We start from the raw sequence: 24,637 nt of genomic DNA, 5'->3' as shown, positions 1-24,637 counted from the left end.
TGGCACGCTGGATAAGTGTGCTCTTCACGGATGACTCCCGGTTTCAACTGTACCGGGCAGATGGCAGACAGAGTGTATGGCGTCGTGTGCGCAAGCGGTTTGCTGATGTCAACGTTGTGAACAGAGTGCCCCATGGTGGCGGTGGGGTTATGGTATGGGCAGGCATAAGCTACGGACAACAAACACAATAGCATTATCGATGGCAATTGGAATGCACAGTGATCATCCGCCGCCATTCTTCCATGGCCTGCATACTTACCAGACATGTCACCCACTGAGCATGTTTGGGATGCTCTGGATCGATGTGTACAACAGCGTATTCCAGTTCCTGCCAATATCCAGCAACTTCGCACAGCCATTGAAGAGGAGTGGGACAACATTCCACAGGCCACAATCAACAGCCTGATCAACTCTATGCGAAGGAGATGTGTTGCACTGCATGAGGCAAATGGTGGTCACACCAGATACTGACTGGTTTTCTGATCCACGCCCCTAACTTTTTTTTTTTTTTTTTTTTTTTAAGGTGTCTGTGACCAACAGATGCATATCTGTATTCCCAGTCATGTGAAATCCATAGGTTAGGGCCTAATGAATTTATTTCAATTGACTGATTTCCTAATATGAATTGTAACTGTAAAATCTTTGAAATTGTTGCACGTTGCATTTATATTTTTGTTCAGTGTATATACAGTACAGTTTCATATCAATTAAAAAACTAGGCAGGTAAATGGGGTGTCTGAAACCTGTTTGAACCAGGGTTTTTGTAGACACAGAGAGAGGTCAGGCTTAGTCTTACAATGGTACAGTTAATATGAGACTATTTTATTTAACATGTTCATTATAGCCTGAATTTTAAAGAAAATAACTGGACTGGCCACTGTATGCTTAGTGGTTTTATTCAAAGGCTCAGTGTTAAACCCCTACAGTCTTTCTCCAATATTTTGTTAAAACACATCTACACATGAAGCAAATCCAAGCTATTGAGGGAAATAAATTTTACATCCGGGTTGGAATGATTAAACAGAGTGGGTGTTATTGGAAAATACCTCTCTACATGTATTTTTCTCTCTCTCTCTCTCTCTCTCTCTCTCTCTCTCTCTCTCTCTCTCTCTCTCTCTCTCTCTATATATATATATATATATATATATATATATATATATATATATATATATATATATATATACACACACACACAGAGCCTTGCAAAAGAATTCAGACCCCTGTCCAATTTTCTCATATTACCGAATTACAAATGGTACATTGAAATTTCGTTCTGTTTGATATTTTATTTTTAAACACTGAAACTCAGAATCAATTATTGTAAGGTGACATTGGTTTTATGTTTGGAAAATTTTTTAAGAAAAATTAAACATTTAAATATCTTGCTTGCATAAGTATTCAACCCCTGTCCTGTGGAAGCTTCCAGTTTGCACCGATGAAAGAAATTGCTCTACCAAGGACACAATTACCTTACCATTGGCCCCCACCTGTGAACCATTAAAGTTGCTGTGACATTTTCTGGATAAAAACCCCACTGTTGAAGGACCATTGGTAAGGATGTGAATCTGAAGGAAAATGAAGACCAAAGAGCATTCTACAGAAGTTAGAGATAAAGTAATGTCAACATTGCAGGCTGCTGGTGGTGGTGTGATGGTGTGGGGTGTGTTTTCATGGCACACATTGGACCCCTTGATAAAACTGGAGCAAAGTTTGAATGCCACAGGATATCTGAACATGTTTAAAAATTCTGGACAGGCCTGGTTGCCTATAATTACAGCTAGCGTGGCTGCAAGAGGACACCTCAGTGACTTTGAAAGAGGCTGATTGTTGGGGCGAGTTTGGCAGAAGCTTCAGTGACCAAGACTCAACTTGCTGATGTTTCACGAGCAATGGTGTCTAAGGTGAGGTCAGACTAGAACTCCGAGGGAAAGACACCAACAGCAAAGGGCAACAGTGGGAGGAAGCGCATACTCCAGGATCGTGATATCCATGCATTAATTTGAAGTGCAAGGCAAAACAGGCGAGCAACTGCAGATCAACTGACTGCAAATTTCAAGCTGGGGCGCGAGAAGCCAGTTTCATCAAAAACAGTCCGCTGAGAACTCCACAGAGTGGGACACCATAGTCAGGTTTCAGTGCACCCCATGTTGCAGCATTTCTTTCCTGTCGGGGGGGGGGGTCTTCAAGGATGACAATGCCCTCATCCACAGAGCATGTGTTGTCGCTCAGTGGTTTGATGAGCATGACACGGATGTTATCCATATGTCATGTCCTTCTCAGTCACCAGATCTGAACCCAATCGAGCATTTATGCGATATTTTGGAATGACGCCTGAGACAGCATTTTCCACCTCCATCAACCAGGTGTGAATTGATTGACTTTCTCGTGGAATGGTGCCTCATGCCTCCTGCAGAATTCCAGAGGCTGGTAGATTCTATGCCATGTCACATATAGGCCGTACTGGCAGCACTTGGTGGCTCAACACCCTATTTAGTGACTTTACACTGGTGTTTAATTTTTTTTTTTTGTCCACTACCTGTATGTATGTGTGTGTGTGTGTGTGTGTGTGTGTGTGTGTGTATATATATATATATATATATATATATATATATATATATATATATATATATATATATATATATATATATATATATATATATGCACACACACACACACACTACCAGTCAAAAGTTTGAGTACACTTGCTGGAAACTAGGTTTTTTTCATAACTGAAAATGTTTTCGTCGTATACGTTTCTGTAAATACTTGAAAATGAAAACACATGTTACAATATACAAAACATAAGGAGTATCAAAGCAATGCTCAAGAAAATTGAAAATTGTCTCTAAATCTTGGAATGGCATGCCTCTGAAGTATGCTATGATAGCCATGCTGGTTGAGCTTGCTATGGACTTGGTAAAGATCACCAACTCTGTCACAAACAAAGCAACCCCAGACCATGACACTGCCTCCTCCATGCTTGACAGTGGGAACCACACATGCAGAACTCATGCACTCACCCTCTCTGCGTCTTACAAATGCTCAGCGGTTGGACACAAATATTTCAAATTATGACTCATCGGTCCATATGACCGACTTCCACTCCTCAAACGTCCAGTTTCTGTATTTATGGCCCAGTCAAGTCTCTTCCTTTTATTCTGCATGCTTAACAATGGTTTCTTTGCAGCAATTCTTCCAGTTAGGCCAGCTTCACGCAATCTCATATATACACATATATCTGTATTGTACTTGGTAGAAAGGAGCCTGTGAACTTCAGTTCATCAAATTTTTAAGGAAAGGAGGGGTGGAAGGTAGTGAACCATGAGCTTACATTAAATTAATTTTGAAAAAGGACTCACCAGTACTTTTCAGACATATTTTTGACTTAAAGATAGAAGCTGTCAAAACAGAGCAAATAATTTGATTTAATTGGGTCTTCTGATGTATTAAATGGAGAAAAAGCTCTATAAAAGCTGAGGTAAAACCCCAGTCAAGTATCACTCAATGTGGCACTACAAGCTGAGGTAATCCCTGCTCTGAAGATCTCTGAAAGGCTGATTGCTGTTTGATCGTGTTTAGAAGTATCTGCCTTTTGAAGACAGCTCTTGTTTTTATGTTAAATGCTACAACTACATTTCCACATATCGGAAGTTATGAACCATTTTGAATTTATATCTCATTTATTGCTATGAGGTATAGAAAGTATGTTATAGCTTTGGAGAATGATATATTGAATGTTTTAGTATTTAGCTGTGGGCGCTTTAGCTTTTTGCATGGCTAGCCTAAGGGTTAAACATATGATAACCATACCTGTATTAGTGTACTGAAGTATTAACCCTTAGCGGTCCATTTATTCAGCGCCTATCAGGCGCGTCAGGTACAATTTATTTTCATACACACTCTTTATTTTAGACACGATGTTTAAAAGTTTGTTTTTTTTCCACAGTGAAACAGGTTTAAAAGGCACTGCATATCAAAAGGACACTCAGTACTGCATCTCCAGCCAAGCCCCACTCACTGTATTTTTCACATACCTCTTCATAGTCGTGCATACTAATAAATCATTTCCTGATCACTCGTTTTATCACCAAACTCCTCAATAACACGTCCCAAGTCATTATTTTATTACTATAACATCTCAAAAAGCTCTGCAAATGTCTGTGATATTCTTTGAGCACTGGGTGCGGAAGCATCTATCCTGTTTGTTTATGTCCATGTTATCAATGTGGTGCAGGGGCTATGTGTATTGCTCAGATCCGCCCCCTTCTTTTCAGCTTCTCTTGGCTCCTATCGGTCTCACTCGGCCATTGAAAGGTTTTCTCTGCTTTTTCCAGAGAAAAAATGACTAGAGACCTGTGCTTGACGTTTTTTTGATGATGTCGGACAGGGTCCAACATTGGACTGGAAAGGGAAAATTACAATGTCGGACCTGGTCCGACATAGGAGTGCAAGGGGTTAATGCTGTTAAACCTGTAAAGGCACTGGAAACACCCAGACTGACTATTACTTGGGGTTAGCTTTGGCCTGCAACCACCCAATCCACTTTTAAGCATTTAATAAACTGAAGGAGCACTATTACTGATCTGCTTCATTCAAACTTCAAATTAAATTAGTCTGTGTGATTTTCTTGATTATTAAAAAGTTGTCTGGACATATAGTAAGCCTAGTGCACAAACAATCCACTTACAGGAGTTTAAAACATCTATGTCCTCCTTAAACATCTCCCGAGTTTAAGAGTGTGCTCAGAACAATAAAAGAAGTACCTGCAAATCTGATAGCCCATCCTCTCACATGTGGTGTCAGTAGTAGGATTCACTAGTTCTGCTTAGACGTGGCATTGCAATACTAGGAGCAGAATGGATCACAAGCAGTTTGCCGCTATGATGGACCTCTTGCACCAAACGATGATGGTGGCTGTGCAGGAAGGTGCAAGGGCTGTTGGACAAGACCCTGGATTACAACGGCCCACCAAGATGACGGCCGAGTACCGTCCAGAGGCTTATCTGGACGTGTTCGAGGCCATGGAAATATCGGCTCAGTGGCCGCAGGAAAAGTTGGCTAGCTACCTCCTGCCTCAGCTGACGGGGGAGGCTTAGGCGGTGGCGAGAACTTTGTCCCCGGCCAGGATGATGGACTACCCCACTCTAAAGGTGGTTATCCTCCCTCAAGTGGGGGCTACTCCGGAGGGCTCCTGACGAAAATTCTGGTAGGAGATCTTTGTGACGGACGAACATCCCAGGACCACTGCCCATCATCTGAAGGATTATGCCATGGGATGACTGAATCCGGATGCAACCACCACCACCAAAGACTGGTGGAGCTCATCATGGTCAAGCGGTTTTTAGAATGCTTGGCTTGGGATATTCAAGGCCTTTGATATATTTTTTTATACCCATCCCCTGATCTGTGCCTTTCAACAACTTTGTCCCGGAGTACTTTTGAAAGCGCCTTGGTGCTCGTGGTTGAGTCTTTGCGTTGAAATGCACTACCCAGCACAGGGAACCTACAGGAACTGCTGAATTTATCCTGAAATCATGTGAATCACTACAATATAACACAGGTGGAGGCCACTTAACTTGGTGTGTGATTTTGAAGGTAATTGGTTATACCTGAGCTAATTTAGGATTGCTATTACAAGGGGGGTAAGTTTTTATTTTTAATAAATTTTCTACAAATTTTTAGAATACGTTTTTGACTTGGTACATAAGAACATAAGAAAGTTTACAAACGAGAGGTGTAATATGTGTAGATAAATGAAATAAAGCTATTTTAATGCATTTTAATTCCAGGCTATAAGGCAACAAAAGGTGAACATTTTGAAAGGGGAAAGTGTAGACTTTCTATAGGCACTGTATATATACTGTTGTGCTAGGATACAATTACCAATTACAAATTACTAAATACAACTATATATTTTAAATCACTCATATCCCGTGCACCAATACCTATACACCAACATTAACACGCCACACGGAACATATAACACAAAAATACACACAGGGACGGGGCACATTGCCAAACATACACATAAGGGTGCAGAGTTAAGGTTGCGTGGCTACCTTAACTTGCAATTTCCTAACCTTTTGGATGTTTGCAACCAAACATTAACGTTACTTTAACAAAGTTTATGCTTAGCACAGAAGAAAGAGACATGCACCAAGTATGTAAAGTTTTTTTTTTTTTTTTTAAAAGCCAGATTTACTGAAGCCAAATCAAATGTGATAAATTGTTAATCCCTGCTGGAGAGGTGGAGACAGCAAATGGCTGCCCCTGAGACTGGAGAGGTGGGGTCAAATTTGAACAGTAGTGCTGAGGGCAGTTATTCTTCATGTTGTATGGCTTTGTCCACTCTCTCTAGAAAGATCATGCAAGAATCATGCATGTTTTTAGGCAGTCTGGTGTGTTGAGTGCATTGCGTATCATTACATTGAAACCATTGCTCATCTTTTTGTTTTCAAAAAGGTTCCAAAAAAAGTGGTGGAATGCCATTCCGGTGCATTCTGCCAGGACTCGGGCACTGTATAATATAGTGCTGGGACGAACACAGGATTTTCATGTTCAGATATTCGTTCAGAATTTAAATATCCGTTAGAATATTTGTTCGTTTTTCAAAAAAATAATAAAAACTATTGTATTGCTCTGTACGCAGGCAGAGACAGCATAGCCGCAGGGGGCGGGCCGTAGCCTTGAGTGTGCGCCTTTATTTTACAAGAAGACCTTACAATATGTAACTGTCATGGGAGCCTTCGCCTTGTGTCTATTTATTTATTTATGCGTATATTATTTGTTATTAGTAGTATTATTATTATGATTATTATTATTGTATATGTGAGTGTGGACAGACACTAGCGAAAAGCTGGTCTCGTAAAGTGTAGCAAGCAGAGATGTGGTTAAATCCCTTGTCCTGCACCGTCCAAGGCTGCTGAGTCTGCTTCGTTTGGGGTTGCCAGCTCTGCCTCACCTGTGGTCGCTGGCTGTACTTCCCCTGTGGCCGCTGGCTCTGCCTCGCCTGGGCTCACCGTCGCCTGGGGACATCTGTCGTCGGAATGTCGTCTGCGTTGAGCCATGTGTGCTGCGAACAAGGGGGGTCAAGTGTGATGGTTAGCCCTTGCCTTGTGCCTATTTATTTATTTATTTATTTATTTATTATAGTTATTAGTAGTATTATTGTATATGTGTGTGCGGACGACAAAAGCCGTCCGACGTTATTGGCTAAAAGCTGGTCTCGTAAAGTGTAGCTGGCAGGGATGGGGTTAAATCCCCATCCCAGTAAGCCTGTGGGAATGTGGCCGGAGCCTTAATAAGGTAATTGTCTAATGGGTAATTAAGGCTCCACCGACAGTACAAAAGATCCACTCTGGGCTCAGACAAACAGAAAGTATTCGAGAGTGTTAAGGAATAAGAGCGTATGCTACCAGCCACAGAACAAGGTACTCATTTTTTCTAGTAAGAATTATTTGTTAGTGTTTATTTTTACTTTGGTCAGTATGCCCCTTGTTTTTGTGTTTTGTATAAAGTGTTTGTTTATGTTTTGTTTATTAATAAAATACTGTGCCGTAGTGCTTCAGTTTCACCTGTACTTCCTGTGTTTTTGGTTTTCACTTGCTGGTCTGATTTCACCACCTACACGCCACACAAAGCCATCTGTGACAGTAACACGTTAAAATAGAAAAATATCCCAGGAGTAAATATTAAGTTGTGTACGACTTAATGTACCCAAGTAAATTAACTACAAAACAAAGAATGCCAAATAGCAGTTCAAGTTAAATGTTGTTTTGTTTATTCCCAAAATAAATAATACATAAATAAAATGCGTTGTCAACTTTATTTTTTTCCTTCCATGCTATTGTCTTTTCTTCACAGTAAACAGTGGCCATCAACATGTTTTCATAAAGTATTAACTTGAGGTTTACTTGTGCTTTTGTAGCTGAACAAGCAAACGAAAACTGAAATGTAACTTTAACACTTCAAATAAAACAAACGTGGAAATGGCGTTGTAAAGACAGTGATTTAAAAAAAAAAAAAAAGTGCCACAGTATCATTGAATCCTGCATTGTATGACTGTATAAATGATAAGGTTACAACCTTAGCTGTTTTGAAAATGAAAGCTAATTCCACCACAGTACCGCTACATTTAACATTCAATGTGTTATAATACTAGTTTGTTTGTTTGTTTATAAATATGCATGCTCGCACCCTGCCTTTTCATTGCATTTTTAAATGCTGAACAATTTTGAAGAAATTATAAGAAGTAATAATAGAAAAAGGGATACCAAAAAAAAAAAAAAAACAAACAAAAAAAAAACACGCTGGGTTTGTTTTATTAAATAGTGGCATTAGTTAGCCATCTGTGTTTATATATAACATTTTGTGTTAAAGCACAAGTTTCACTAGTTAAACAGAGAACTACACAAGGTAGTGATAATCTGTTAGAAAAAGAAAACAGATAGAGATATATTAATGCAACTCAAGACTGTACTTCTCTATTATTTGTATTGATAAAACAAGGAAGATGTTACTGGATCATGGTAATGTTATAGCTATTTGATAATGTTTTTTTTTTTTGTTTCGTAGTCAGAAATGATAACTACCTATTATGAGTTGATTTTTAGTGTGGGTGAAACCAGGGTTAAAATTATAACAAAATAATTTCCATGACAGCATTTTATGACACTGAATAAACTTAACATCTTGTTAGGTCATTGTCTGTTACCTTATAAAATTGTAAAGTTTTTAACAACAGTTTACATTTTAGTTTTTGTCTATAAAATAAATTTTATACATTTAAATTGTATCCACATTGTTTTGTACTGTAAAAATGTACATTATAAATATCATATGGGAGATACTGAAATTGGAGAAGGAATCTATGAAAAAGACCTAGGAGTTTTTGTTGACTCAGAAATGTCTTCATCTAGACAATGTGGGGAAGCTATAAAAAAGGCTAACAAGATGCTCGGATACATTGTGAAAAGTGTTGAATTTAAATCAAGGGAAGTAATGTTAAAACTGTACAATGCACTAGTAAGACCTCATCTTGAATATTGTGTTCAGTTCTGGTCACCTCGCTATAAAAAAGATATTGCTGCTCTAGAAAGAGTGCAAAGAAGAGCGACCAGAATTATTCCGGGCTTAAAAGGCATGTCATATGCAGACAGGCTAAAAGAATTGAATCTGTTCAGTCTTGAACAAAGAAGACTACGTGGCGACCTAATTCAAGCATTCAAAATTCTAAAAGGTATTGACAGTGTCGACCCAAGGGACTTTTTCAGCCTGAAAAAAGAAACAAGGACCAGGGGTCACAAATGGAGTTTAGAAAAAGGGGCATTCAGAACAGAAAATAGGAGACACTTTTTTACACAGAGAATTGTGAGGGTCTGGAATCAACTCCCCAGTAATGTTGTTGAAGCTGACACCCTGGGATCCTTCAAGAAGCTGCTTGATGAGATTTTGGGATCAATAAGCTACTAACAACCAAACGAGCAAGATGGGCCGAATGGCCTCCTCTCGTTTGTAAACTTTCTTATGTTCTTATGTTCTTATGATGTGATAGGTGTTACAGAAACTTGGTTGTCTGAGAGTGATGGGGACGAATATAATATTTGTGGGTATACACTGTATAGGAAAGACAGGCAGGACAGAAGAGGAGGAGGGGTAGCGCTATACATAAGAAACAGTCTTGAAGCCCAGGTGTTAAACCTGGACAAAGAAAATAAAGCCGAATCAATATGGGTCAGAATAACGGACAAAAATTCAAAGGGCATAATAATAGGAGCATGCTATAGACCGCCAGATTCAGACGGTGAGCACAATAATCTGTTATACAATGACATTAGAAATGCGTGTAGCAAAGGAGAAGCCATACTAATGGGGGATTTCAACTTCCCCCAAATAAAATGGGAAAACCCGATGGGTAGCGCGAAGGATGAAATAGAAATGGTGGAAATGACAAATGACTGCTTCCTAACACAATTTGTCAAGGCACCGACTAGAGGGGAGGCATGCCTTGATTTAGTCTTTTCAAATAACGAAGATAGAATAACTAAAACAGAGGTCAGAGAACCACTGGCAAACTCAGACCACAACATGGTCTCATTTGAAGTGTTTTTTAAATCCCCAAAAGTAATGACTAAAGCTAAGGTTTACAATTTTAGAAAAGCAAACTATGAAGGTATGAAACAGAGACTTACAGAAGTAGATTAGAGAAAAATAGTAAAATAGAGAAAACACCCACAGAAGAAGGATGGTTGTTCTTCAAAAATGTAGTACTAGAGGCGCAAAACAATTATATCCCTAAAGTAGACAAATCTAAATGTAAAACTAAATTGCCAAAATGGTTTAATAGATCAATTAAAAAAAATATTCAGCGACAAAAGGCACTTTACAGAGCATTAAAAAAGAACCAAAAAGAAAGTACACAGAAAGAGTACACAGAACTGCAAACGCAAGTCAAAAAGGAAGTTAGAAAGGCCAAGAGAGAAATAGAAATGAACATTGCTAAGGGAGCTAAAACCAATTCCAAAATGTTTTTCCAATATTACAACAGCAAGCGAACATTCAAAGAGGAGATTAAATGTTTAAGAGACACAAATGGCAAAATCGTAGATGAAGAAAAAAAAATAGCAAATATATTAAATGATTACTTTTCACAAGTTTTTACAAAGGAAGATACTGACAACATGCCCCACATGTCATCCAGTTCCTATCCAGTTTTAAATAACTTTAGCATAACTGAGGCAGAAGTATCCTCCCAGTAGTACTCAAAGAAATGAAAGAAGTAATTTACAAACCGCTAACCAAGATCATACAGCAGTCTCTTGACACAGGGGTGGTACCGACAGACTGGAAAATTGCAAACGTAATACCGATCCACAAAAAGGGAAACAAAACTGAACCAGGTAACTACAGACCAATAAGCCTGACTTCTATTATATGCAAACTTATGGAAACTATAATAAGATCCAAAATGGAAAATTACCTATATGGTAACAGGGTCCTGGGAGACAGTCAACGTGGTTTTGGGAAAGGGAGCTCGTGTCTAACTAACTTGCTTGATTTTTTTGAGGATGCAACATCGATAATGGATAATTGCAAAGCATATGACATGGTTTATTTAGATTTCCAGAAAACTTTTGACAAAGTCCCGTACAAAAGATTAATTCTCAAACTGAACGCAGTTGGGATTCAAGGAAACACAAGCACATGGATTAGGCAGTGGTTAACATGTAGAAAACAGAAAGTACTGATTAGAGGAAAAACCTCAGAATGGAGTGTGGTAACCAGCGGTGTACCACAGGGATCAGTATTAGCTCCTCTGCTATTCCTAATCTACATTAATGATTTAGATTCTGGTATAGTAAGCATGTTGCACGGTTCGAGTCTAATTCGAGTCTCTCCTTCCTGTCTTTCAGCAGCCTCCTCGCTTGCATTGTAGGCTGCTCTGCTTTTTACTGTCTGTCATGTCTGAGCGACTGCTTGTGCAACCACCTCGTGACTCTATAACTTTCTGTTGCTTTGCACTTCCTGTATACACTTGTGATTTCTTCCTTCATTTTTGTTTTGCAAGTAAGAAATGCATCCATTTCAACCCATAATTTACGTCGTGCTTCATTCAACTTCAACTCCCCACTACGTGACCATAAACAGGGTGCGGGAGGAGGAGAACACTTCCTCACCCTGTGAAAATTAATTGGTGGTCCACGTCCAAAGCCCCACGAACCTTAGGGTTACTGTTAGATTATTGTTATGTGTATTTAAAGTTACGGACAATACCCTACAAACCTTCGGTTTACGGTTAGGTTATTGTTTTAAAATAAACATAGCTTTAGTACCTACATTCATCACCCGTATCCTGTACTGTGAAAAGTGTTGAATTTAAATCAAGGGAAGTAATGTTAAAACTGTACAATGCACTAGTAAGACCTCATCTTGAATATTGTGTTCAGTTCTGGTCACCTCGCTATAAAAAAGATATTGCTGCTCTAGAAAGAGTGCAAAGAAGAGCGACCAGAATTATTCCGGGCTTAAAAGGCATGTCATATGCAGACAGGCTAAAAGAATTGAATCTGTTCAGTCTTGAACAAAGAAGACTACGTGGCGACCTAATTCAAGCATTCAAAATTCTAAAAGGTATTGACAGTGTCGACCCAAGGGACTTTTTCAGCCTGAAAAAAGAAACAAGGACCAGGGGTCACAAATGGGGTTTAGAAAAAGGGGCATTCAGAACAGAAAATAGGAGACACTTTTTTACACAGAGAATTGTGAGGGTCTGGAATCAACTCCCCAGTAATGTTGTTGAAGCTGACACCCTGGGATCCTTCAAGAAGCTGCTTGATGAGATTTGGGGATCAATAAGCTACTAACAACCAAACGAGCAAGATGGGCCGAATGGCCTCCTCTCGTTTGTAAACTTTCTTATGTTCTTATGTTCTTATCATGTGATTGGGCTGTAGAGTATAATAAGTATGCTGTCTATTACGAGATGCGCACGTTGCAATACACGGTGTGAGCTGCGGTAGAGAGGATGTGTTTAATTGTTGTTTAAACTTTGACTTGTTCCGGTAATACATTAAAATCACAAATATTACGTGAATTATTGATTTAAAAAAAAAAAAAAAAAAAAAAAAAAAAAAAAAAAGTGTGTCTTTTGATGGTTAAAACCACAGAATAAGGGTGTAATAATATATCGAGAAGTAAATTCAGACCGCTAATGAACAGCTTAGGAGACAAACTTTTTTTTTTTTTTTTTTTAAACCCGCAGGAATTAATATTGTCATATTAATACATAAAATAAATACATATCTACTGTACACACATACATGCAGTCGATTATATCAACGCTACTCACATGATTGGCATTTTTTAAAATGTGTTTTTGTTTTTTGATAGGCATGAATACCAATAACAATTTGTAATGAGGTATAACTACTGTAGCTATAAAAAGGTTATATGTGTATGATCATTACTAATATAGCGGGTTGGGGTTCTCCAAAAAGGTTATATTACCTTATAATAATAATACTAATTTGTTTATGTGGCTGACGCTTTTATCCAAAGCGATTTACAGGGGTAGAATTAATTATTTATAAATAAAAATTCAGGTACCCGTTTGTACAGGTGGGTTTTTACTAGAGCAATCAAACCTTGCTCAAGGGTACAGCAGCAGTGACCCTTCTGGGATATAACAGCCTCAACATTTGTGTAACTTTACATTGGAAATGATGAGGTTAAATATTCTAAAGAGCTGTATTTTTAAGAAAAAAAGAGCTATATTAGATTTTAATGAGAACGTATAAGGTACAGAAAAGTAGAATATGAAAATAGTTGTATCTTGCATAAACTAACAATTACAACATTAAGGATTTTTTTGTTGTAACTTGTCCTTGACACCTTTAATCCTCCTTACTTTTTTCTGATCAAAGAACATAACATTAAAATCTACAAGTCAAGTAGATGACTTGTCCTGATGTAAAATTGCACAAGATAATAGGGAGTAACTTTACATAAGCTTTATGACAACCTTTACAGATTAAATTAGGTATTACATAGGTATTGCCCTCTTCTCTTTCTCTCCTCTCTGCATCGCTGATGTCTTCGGCTTGCTGTTGAAATCAACTACTGCCACATACTCACTGGACCCCTGGCCGACTAACCTTGACCGTCTCTGTGCTTCTGATCTTGCTCCTTCCATTATGCACACTCGCAACCTGTCCCTGGACTCTGGCTCGGTTCCTGCTGCCCTTAAGCTTGCCCAAGTTACACCAGTACTCAAAAAACCCTCCCTTGACCCATCCCATCTCCAATCTCCCTTTTCTCTCCAAAACTCCAGAAAGGGCTGTAGCCAGTTAGCTGATGAAACATCTCACGGACAATAATCTGCTTGAATCTCTACATTCTGGCTTCTGGACGCATCAGAGTAATGAAACTGCTCTGCTCCGGATTGTGAATGATCTCCTGCTTAATGCTGGTGCTCCCTCTGTGCTTGTCCTCCTTGACCTAATAGTCGCTTTTGACACCATAGATCATGGCATTCTTTTTGACCGCCTTCAGAAGTATGCTGGAATCTCTGAAACCTCTCCTTTGATGCCCACATATCCTCCATGGTCAAAGCTTTCTTCTCCATCTTCGAAACATCTCCAAAGTCCATGCCCACCTTTCTCTCCCAGATGCGGAGATACTTTATCATGCATTGTCTCCTCTCATAAGAACATAAGAAAGTTTACAAACGAGAGGAGGCCATTCGGCCCATCTTGCTTGTTTGATTGTTAGTGGCTTATTGATCACAAAATCTCATCAAGCAGCTTCTTGAAGGATCCCAGGGTGTCAGCTTCAACAACATTACTGGGGAGTTGATTCCAGACCCTCACAATTGTGTAAAAAAGTGCCTCCTATTTTCTGTTCTGAATGCCCCATCGAAAAAGTCCCTTGGGTCGACATTGTCAATACCTTTTAGAATTTTGAATGCTTGAATTAGGTCGCCACATAGTCTTCTTTGTTCAAGACTAAACAGATTCAATTCTTTTAGCCTGTCTGCATATGACATGCCTTTTAAGCCCGGAATAATTCTGGTCGCTCTTCTTTGCACTCTTTCTAGAGCAGCAATATCTTTTTTATAGCGAGGTGACCAGAACTGCACACAATATTCAAGATGAGGTCTTACTAGTGCATTGTACAGTTTTAACATTACTTCCCTTGATTTAAATTCAACACTTTTCACAATGTATCCGAGCATCTTGTTAGCCTTTTTTATAGCTTCCCCACATTGTCTAGATGAAGACATTTCTGAGTCAACAAAAACTCCTAGGTCTTTTTCATAGATTCCTTCTTAGATTTTTATTTCCTGCGTGCAGTACCTTACACTTTTCTCTATTAAATGTCATTTGCCATGTGTCTGCCCAGTTCTGAATCTTGTCTAGATCATTTTGAATGACCTTTGCTGCTGCAACAGTGTTTGCCACTCCTCCTACTTTTGTGTTGTCTGCAAATTTAACAAGTTTGCTTACTATACCAGAATCTAAATCATTAATGTAGATTAGGAATAGCAGAGGACCTAATACTGATCCCTGTGGTACACCGCTGGTTACCACACTCCATTCTGAGGTTTCTCCTCTAATCAGTACTTTCTGTTTTCTACATGTTAACCACTCCATAATCCACGTACATGCGTTTCCTTGAATCCCAACTGCGTTCAGTTTGAGAATTAATCTTTTGTGCGGGACTTTGTCAAAAGCTTTCTGGAAATCTAAATAAACCATGTCATATGCTTTGCAGTTATCCATTATCGATGTTGCATCCTCAAAAAAATCAAGCAAGTTAGTTAGACATGATCTCCCTTTCCTAAAACCATGTTGACTATCTCCCAGGACCCTGTTACCATATAGGTAATTTTCCATTTTGGATCTTATTATAGTTTCCATAAACTTGCATATAATAGAAGTCAGGCTTATTGGTCTGTAGTTACCTGGTTCAGTTTTGTTTCCCTTTTTGTGGATCGGTATTACGTTTGCAATTTTCCAGTCTGTTGGTACCACCCCTGTGTCAAGAGACTGCTGCATGATCTTGGTTAGCGGTTTGTAAATTACTTCTTTCATTTCTTTGAGTACTACTGGGAGGATCTCATCCGGCCCAGGGGATTTGTTTATTTTAAGAGCTCCTAGTCCCTTTAACACTTCTGCCTCAGTTATGCTAAAGTTATTTAAAACTGGATAGGAACTGGATGACATGTGGGGCATGTTGTCAGTATCTGGTATAGAGAGCTCAGCAATACCTACCCAGTGGGCAGGCTTATAAAATGGCTGTGATAAATTAAGTGCTGTGATTGACTGAACAAAATCACATGACCGTGCAGTAATAATTGTCTTACCGCATGTATGACATCATAGACCAACTTACTTTCCTGATCTGTTAATATTACTACACTTTAATAGTAACAATTATCTAAACAGTGTTTCTTTAGATAAAAAAAATGTCAACATACACCTGATACAGCATTTAAATCACTCAATAATCGTTTTTCTTTTTCATCTATGTCACTAAGAATTACAGAAAAAATGGGAAATATACTGTGGTATTTATTTAGTCAGAGAACAAAGAAAACTCCGAGGCAAGCAGTATCAGTAACAATATCACTGTGTAACACAGTTTCTGTTCCGGGTAGTAAGAGTTATTTCCTAATTGCTTATGCCTCAAAAGTATAGAAAATGGTTATTATTCCCCACAAACTTTGCTCTTTTGTGTCTTTTCGTTTTACCTGTCCTGGTCATAAAAGCAAAGTTTATGGGGAATAATAGCCATTTTCTATACTTTTGAGGCATAAGCAGTTAGGAAATAACACTTACTACCCAGGAACCAAAAAAAAAAAAAAAAAAAAAAAAATTGTTACACGGTGTATTCAAAAGCCATCTGACAAAAAAAAAAAGTCACGTTTGTACTAGGGTGACAAGAGATAGCAAGAGTGAAAAATCGGGACACGTTGGTGTGGGGAGGAAACTAACCTTGTTTAAATGAACTAATACACACCCAAGCGACGGAGATGGAGGCTTTTTTATTTCTTCTTCTTCATGTGTGCATTGCACTTAGGCAAAACAAAAACATAGATAAATATAATTTAAAAAAAAAATACAAAGCAGTTAACTTTCTTGTTTAATGTTCAGATTTGCTAAAATCTTGTTTTTAGCATTGGACATAAAATACCACAGATTGACAACAAAGCAAAACAAGCAAAGTATATTTCAGCTGAGGATCGTGACAAGACATTTCCCAAAGAAACTTCATGCAGGTGGAAGTAATTGTATCGATATCTATGCTTCAGAATCACACATAAAAGACTACTAGAGAGGCTGCTAAACAGAACATAAAACAAACAACAGATTTCAGAAAACAAACTGGAAAGTCAGTGCAGACAAAAAGGTATTCATGTGTTGGTTGTACCCAAGTTAAATCAGCACTACAGGTACAATCAAGCACAGCTACCTTGGTTCAAACAACCTGCTGTTTACTTTTTAAACAGTTAGAATTAGACCCGAATAGGCACGTTTTCTTGTTTTGACTGTATGGGTAAAATAAATTCCTGGATGGGACAAATAACATGACAACAAACGTGCTGCATGTATGGCCTTTATTAAAGAATGCTAGATACCTTTGTGTAACCGAGTTTTGGGAATGTTTCTAATTGGCAAAGCCTTGCCTTACACTTCCAACCAATTCAGTGGATGCAGACGTGCAGTAATGTGTGGGCAAATCCACACCAGGCAGAGAATGTCGGCAGTAACTGTTGGGAGATGTTGGATGCTTGCCTTTAACAAATGACAGCACTCTCTTTTAGTAATGAAGCAAGTACCACCATTTTTAGGCTTTTATAGTGCTAAGAAATATTATCTAGGTGTTTTTAATGTTTAAACAAGTCCGCAAAATGTCTGTGAAATCCTAATTATAACCATAATACTAACTGGATGTCTTCGCCAAGCGCATGACATCCTTTTTGCCGACGACATAACTGTGGAACTCCTTGCAGCGCATGCTGAAATCCGTTTTTACTTTTGAGCTTCGATTACTCGCTCAAGCTGCAATTCAGTCACAATAATAATAACAATAATAATAATAATAATAATAATAATAATATAATAATAATCTGTATACTAATAATTACTAGGTCACACCGACGTGATGCTGGCTAGTGGAGGTTAGTGAGCGATGGTGCACACTAGTCTTTTTTTTTTTTTTTTTTTTTTTTTTACACAATTTACACAATGGGATTGAATCCAGTTTATTTTTTCCCCACTGCATTCGGTACTTGCACTGTGTGTTTTGCTTTTTAGTGATAGGCTCGTCAACACCAGCCCCCATTACACTTCGCCAGTAAAACCAGACGCACCAAGTAAAAGACATGACGCATAGCGCACCATATGATTGCAGGTTAACGTGGTTGGACAGCCGCATAGATGCAATGCAACCAACTCACTCTAAACCAGTATGCTGTTGCATCGCGATACAGTACAGTAGCTACATATACGAAATTTCCAAACGCATGGGTTTTCAACGCTTACTCTAAAAATCGGGACAAATGGCGCCCCGACAATACCTCAGTCGGGACACGGATCAAAGCCCCTAGTATCAAGACTATCCTGATTTTATCGGGACGTCTGGTCAGCCTATTTGTAACCCAAAATATATTACATTAGCGTAGCTGGGAATTCATTGCCAGCGATGAAAATGACTCTCAGGATTAATAAATAATAATAATAGAAAAGTTAATTTACGGTATGCCTACATGTAATGCATATTTGTTTGATGCAGTTATTACGTTATTAAAAGTTTTGATAATTTTAAGCGTGCTGAAAGTAGGTCAGATACAAACCTCTTGGTGTATTTTAACGTGTTTTGTTGTATTAACATTATACAAGTTTGAGATTAAACAATACAATATTTCTAACAATGACACTTATTGATTTTACTGTTCATTAAAAAAAAAAAAAACATTTTAGAATTTTATATTATTATTATTATTATTATTATTATTATTATTATTATTATTATTATTATTATTAATATTAATACAAAAAATTTATGTTTAAGCATGAAGAACGAACAAGTAAAAGGTTGCAAAAACGTACGGCATAGGAACAATTGGTCACGTATATTCTTCTGGTATTATCATTAAATTATATGAAACTCCACAAATCATCCGGATGTTAGTCAACACAATTTGTTTTGACAATGAATCAAAGGGTGTCTGTGTATTGAAAAATTGTTTCAACGACCTTACAAAAGCTAACACAATCTACACATCGCCGAAGAGTGATTAGCGTTAGCGGCTTCTCAATAACTGATCTAATATAAACGGCGGTCTCAAATAATCGCCGGTCTCCAATAAGCGCCGGGTCTGCGGGGAAATATTGAAGTAAATTTTTTGATACGGTTGAATACAAGCAACATAACCAAGGTACTCCAACATACCTGTACTTAAAAAAAGAAATAACGTGCCCTTGTTTTTACTTACAGGCATTCATGTTTTTTGTTGGTAATTAAAACAAATCGTGTCGTTATAATATCTAAATCTGATTTACCGTTGGTTTCATAGTTTGTCATTGGTTTAATAACCAATAATATGTTGACATTCAAAATAATGTAACTATTGGATTTTCTCTTACAGTTTAAAACAAATGTTGGTAAATTAAAAATACACGTTGTGCAACAGACTTTTTTGTTTGTTTGTTTGTTTGTTTTTTAAATAGGTTATAAGTTGGATGCAAAACGGTTCTTCTTTAATAGTGCCACTCATTTTTGGCAGTGGTTTTGTAACTAATAACAAATAAAATGGCAGTTTGTCATGGAATTTAAAATGTAGTGGTGCGTAGTGATTTATGCAAGTCATGGTATACGCTATATATACGCACGGTCATGTGATGCTGTTTAACTAATTGACCACATACGTATAATTCCGCATTTTTCCTCAATCATGATTAAATAAATTGAAATAAAATATATTATTATATATAAATAGGTTTGGTATATAATATAAATAAAGAAATATATATATATATATATATCTATATATATATATATATATATATATATATATATATATATATATATATATATATATATATATATATGTTATTGAACATGTGTTTAAATCTGTTGCATATGTTTTATGTTGAAACATTTAATTTACAATGGAGAAAAAGAGCGTACTGTATCATTTAACAACAAACCTCAATTTTCATGAAAAGTTAACTCTGTACTTCTACTACTCCTACTAATTAAGATGACATATTCAGTTATTGGAATATAATCGGCATTAATAAGCTACATGTATGTTTTGCTCGTAAAAACTATAATTAAATGTGTTTACCGATTTATCTTATTTAAAAAAAAAAGATATAAATACACAGGTTAGAAAATTATTTTCTTTTTCACAATTCATGAAATAAGGAAGTTTGTGACTCCGTTATTTCTAAATGGAAAAATATTCACATATGGCGTTGCCTTAAAAATGGATATTTTATACCAAACATTATGGTTTTCTGATGAGTAAAAAATAAATTATTTAAAATATCAATTCACAGGTGCTTAAAACTGGAAGAATATACATGTTGTGTGTGTGTGTGTGTGTGTGTGTGTGTGTGTGTGTATACACACACACACACACACACACATTTATTGAGGTTTCATTAGAGAACAGGGGTCGTTTCTATCTGGACTTATGCTATTGTATCTGGCAAGTACGATGTCCGGAGCAGAATATAAGGTAGAAGTATTTCTATAAAACGTCGCACACTCTACCTGATTGTATTACTTGTTTTATTCTATCCATACCAACTTACTTGGTGTATAAATAGGTATAAACAGGTAGATCTCACGATCATGTTCCTGTTTTGAACCGGAAACATGCTGCTCTAACATATGTAGTGTATTGAAGGATAAACAGAAATATTTTCGTCAGTACCGTTAAAGAGGGGGATATCCATAGTTTATACTTTTTTTTTTTAATCCAGCATGTGTTATTTTATTTTATTGTATTTTTCTAATTCAAGGCGGGCTTTATCTGTAGTAGTTATTTCAGAATTGCAGTTGCATTCATTCAGTGCAGATTGGCGTCTTGAGGAGTGCAGAATAAAGAGACCGAGAGGTATGCGGTTCTTAGGAATCATCTTCCTCTTCTGTAAGAGGGACACAACTCTAGATATACCAATCAAGAATAAAATGATATTGTGATTCAATGTATTGTGCTGCGCGATTAATGAATTTTCAACTAATAGGCTATGGCACTGCTAGCCAACCTGTTGTTTAGAAACACGACACCGACACCAATTCGGGTGGTTTATAGAAACTGGTGATAACCTATCGAGTTGGCAGGTGATAAGTGGTGGAAAGACCAGTCGTATTTGAACTTACGATCTCACAATATAGAAACGACCCCCTGGAATTTAGAAGCTTAAGACAAACAGACCTATTGTTGTCAGCTTGGTTAAATATACCACTCCACGCAATGAAACATGATTTTCGGGAGAAAAAAAAAAACTCACACTTTTATGGAATATTAATTAACAAAGTAATGCCAGTAATAAACAGAAATATAATATTTTAAAATATAAACAAATCTGCAAAGTAATTAATTTGCAAGGATGAAGAATAGCCTAGGCTGTACAGTCGAAGACAAAAGTATTAGCACCCGCTTACTATATCATAATTCAAGGTAACAGACTAGGACAATAATTTAGTAAACTTTAACAACTTTTTAATAAAACAAAACACAAAATACACATTTTCTAGTAATTTAACAACTAATATTTACGACAAACAGACTTATTTAATTTAAAGTATTCGTTAATGACAAAGGTATTGGCACCCCTGCTTTACTATTTTGTGTGCCCTCCATTTACTTTTATTACGGTTTCAGACGATTATGATCATTCTTCAGCCAACATTTTACATCTTGCTGGTGAAATCTGGGCTCATTCTGTCTTACTGGATACACAATGCTTAACTACAGCTTGCTTCGCGTCAGTCCAAAGCATTTCTATTGGATTAGATCTGGTGATTCCAGAGGACATTCCAGAATTTTTATCTTAGTTTTCTTCAAGAATTTCAGAGTTCACTTAGCGATACTTCGGTTTTTTGTGTTGGAAGATAAACGGTCTGTCATTCAACCTACGAGCAAGATGGTATCACTGTATTTTGTAGAATGTTTTGATACATGGTTGTATTCATTCGATCTTCAATCACATGTAAATCTCCAGTCCCTGAACCTCTAAAACACCCTGTAGGTGCACGGTTTTCTTCATTGAAGGCTTTCTTTTTTTTCTACAAACATTGGTCCTTTTTGTGTGAAAAGTTATATTTGAATCTTAATGTTTCAGATTTCTGTTCATATTTCTTGGCAAATGTTTGGTGGTTTGTTTTATTAGTTCTCCTTAAAAGTAGTTTGTAGCGAGGTCTGGGTGCAGATGCTTTTGTACAGTTCTTTCGTGCACTATTAGGCTTGATTCTAAATCTGGATTTATTTTTGAGTTCTCAGACGATTCTGCTACCTGCTGTAACGGTATTTTTTTTGGACGTCCACGTCTTTTAAGCGTTTCAGTTGAATTTGTTCTGTGGTACTTCTTGATTACTGCTCTGATTACTGAAATTATTACCTCTTTTCTGACTATTGACTTTATAATGCGATTGAATTACTGTGTAATGATTTTCAATCAATTAATATATTTTTAAATGAGTTCTATTACATTTTTACAGAGTTTTGATCTAAAGGTATCGATACTTTTGTCATTAACAAATATTTTAAATTGCTTACATTTTTTTTTTTTTTTAAATAAAGCCTTTTTTAAAAAAAAATAAAGCCTGTTTATTCAACTACCAGAAATTATGTATTTTGGTCTTTGTTATAGTCATTAGTGGCAGGGGGAACCCCGAAAACTCACAATTTAGTTTCCTGGGATTTCTGCAAACTGACGTTTGCGATTTCCTCCAGAACTTTTTTATTATGATTTTAACATATAGTAAAGCGAATCTCAAACTGAAGGATGTCAAGTTTTTTTTTTTTTTTTTTTTTTCCAGAAAAAATAATTTAACACGAAGGAATACTGTAGTTTGCGAGTTTGTTCATACAACCTTATATTTCACTAATGTATAGCCTTACTGTGCAATCTGCCTTTATTTTGCTCGGCCTTTTTAAAATGAGATAGGTACATATTTCAAACATGCTCCCCTGAATACATTTTAAATACTCCATGTAAAAATGCTTTGTGAAAAAAAAAAAATCAAGGGCATTTCTGGCTAAAATTACAATTTAAAAAGTAGGAAATAAAAAAAAGCTCACACACAATTTTAGTAACATGTAAACACATAATGCACGATACGCGTATCTCCAAAAAAGCCCACCAAATAAGTTCATTCTAGAAATAACAAAAGTAAAATGAGAAAATGATATATTGGTCTAAAGCATGGCTAACGTAAGGCGATACATATGCTTGCTAAAGCTGTTATTTTTATACAATTGTTTTTAATATGACGTTATTCAGTGTCAAGAAATAACTAAGGCAAGCGCTTACCTATATTGGAATGTCTGGCTGGCATCGGTTCGTCCCGACCTTGCAGGTGCAGTACAGAGCTGTCAAAGGGGGACGCGATCCAAGCTGCCACCATGTCTGGCCTTACATAGGCGGGGTAGGAGGTGTGGTAGGAACCGCTAAGGCCTCTGTTAACGTACTCACTGGCGTTGGAAGTGATGTTTAGAGAGCTGGTGTAGGCATCTCTTTCTCGAGCTGCTGCTGCAGCTGTTGGCGTTATGTGATTTGTGGAGAGGGTGAAGCGGGAAGGCACCGGAGAATGATGGGAAGAGGAGTCGACTGGGTTGTAGGTAGCAACCGGGTTTGCGCCAGGCTGCGCCCACACAGAGGGGCTGAGGACTGGGATACCTTGCTGTGAAGAGGTGGTAGTCTGGAGGTAGGGTGGCCCGGGTGTCATAGAGGTGACCCGGGTAGTGGGCACATAGAATGGGGATGTGATGGTCCCGTTGTGCATAAAGCTGGCCGAACCCTCATAGGAAGGGGCTCCATGGTTTGCTGCCATTGCGAGGCTTTGGTACATCTCCCTCTCTGGGTTCCCGTATCCCCCAGGTGATACAATCAACCCTACAAATATCTATTTGTCATGTCCATAGAAATCCGTCTTGTATTCCAAACGGTGTAGTATATCTGTTGGTTATTATTGCTTGCTTGCTTGTTCTTATAGATGTTATTCTTTAAATTTAAACATATCCAACACGATTAATGACTTGGAATGAAAGTAAATGAGCACCCAACCAATCTTCTTGACTTACATTTCTCCGTGTCTAGTTTTTGTCGAAAAAAAAATAACAACGGAAATTAGAACGCAGCTGGGATTTATCAAAGGAGGAAAAGAGTAGATAAGCAGGATCTGTGTCCTTGCAGGAAAAGCCACTTTTTTTTTTTTTGTTATTTAGGAGAAGTTGCCAAAATCGTTGATATAGACTATCCCGCTGCCTTCCTCTCTTTTTCTCTCTGCAGATCTGTGTCAGACGAGAATCTTTTCTGTGTCTGTGACACTCCGCCTGTCACTCTGAAAAAAACACATCAGACGATAGAATGTATGAAACACACTTGGTAACTAAACTGGAAAGTACACTGTTCATATCAAAGTTTTTTTTTTTTTTTTTTAAGTCATAGACTTCTCAGGAAAACGGTCTTCAAAAACAATTATAATTAAAATAATAAAAAAACTTAAACTTACATTCAACCACTAAAGACCCCTGGTTAACGTGTCGTGAATCAGCATAGTTGCAAATAATTTGACATGAGACTGACAAAAATATAAAGATAACTAGGATGGATTGATAGAAATAGACAGACCTTGTTATCACACCTATATGCAACAGTAAATTAATTCGATTCCACCTCGTCAGCCTGCTAAGGGTTGGACTGACCGCTGGCCCCCAGCCCAGTGCGCAGTGACAGGCGCCTTGTGACACCTCTTTAAACGAATAAGAAACAACTTTAATATTTGTACTTATATCAGTTATTTATTTTTATTGTCCTGGAGCACAACACATATCACTTCTTGGTGTATATATTTGTAGGCCCTGTCATTATTATTTTAAATGAACATGTGCACATTT

General features: G+C 37.4%; 1 protein-coding gene across 2 annotated transcripts in view; it reads right to left on the bottom strand.

The window, feature by feature from the left end:
* gata4 (GATA binding protein 4) overlaps positions 1-24,371 on the bottom strand; it is a 111,012-nt gene extending 86,641 nt beyond the window's left edge. The window contains exons 1-3 of one of the 2 annotated variants that reach the window (XM_041250658.1): positions 24,253-24,371; positions 23,052-24,081; positions 6,962-7,072 (exon numbers count right to left, since the gene is read on the bottom strand). In XM_041250658.1, the coding sequence (XP_041106592.1) occupies positions 6,962-7,072; positions 23,052-23,589 (649 nt within the window). In that variant the 5' untranslated portion in view covers positions 23,590-24,081; positions 24,253-24,371. The remainder of the gene's footprint in view (positions 1-6,961; positions 7,073-23,051; positions 24,082-24,252) is intronic. The other variant, XM_041250659.1, reaches the window with a different exon arrangement.
* Between the last annotated feature and the right edge of the window lie 266 nt (positions 24,372-24,637).

This window comes from Polyodon spathula, chromosome 5 (assembly GCF_017654505.1).
Source record: "Polyodon spathula isolate WHYD16114869_AA chromosome 5, ASM1765450v1, whole genome shotgun sequence".
Lineage (NCBI taxonomy): Eukaryota > Metazoa > Chordata > Actinopteri > Acipenseriformes > Polyodontidae > Polyodon > Polyodon spathula.
This window is presented reverse-complemented; position numbering and strand designations above follow the sequence as displayed.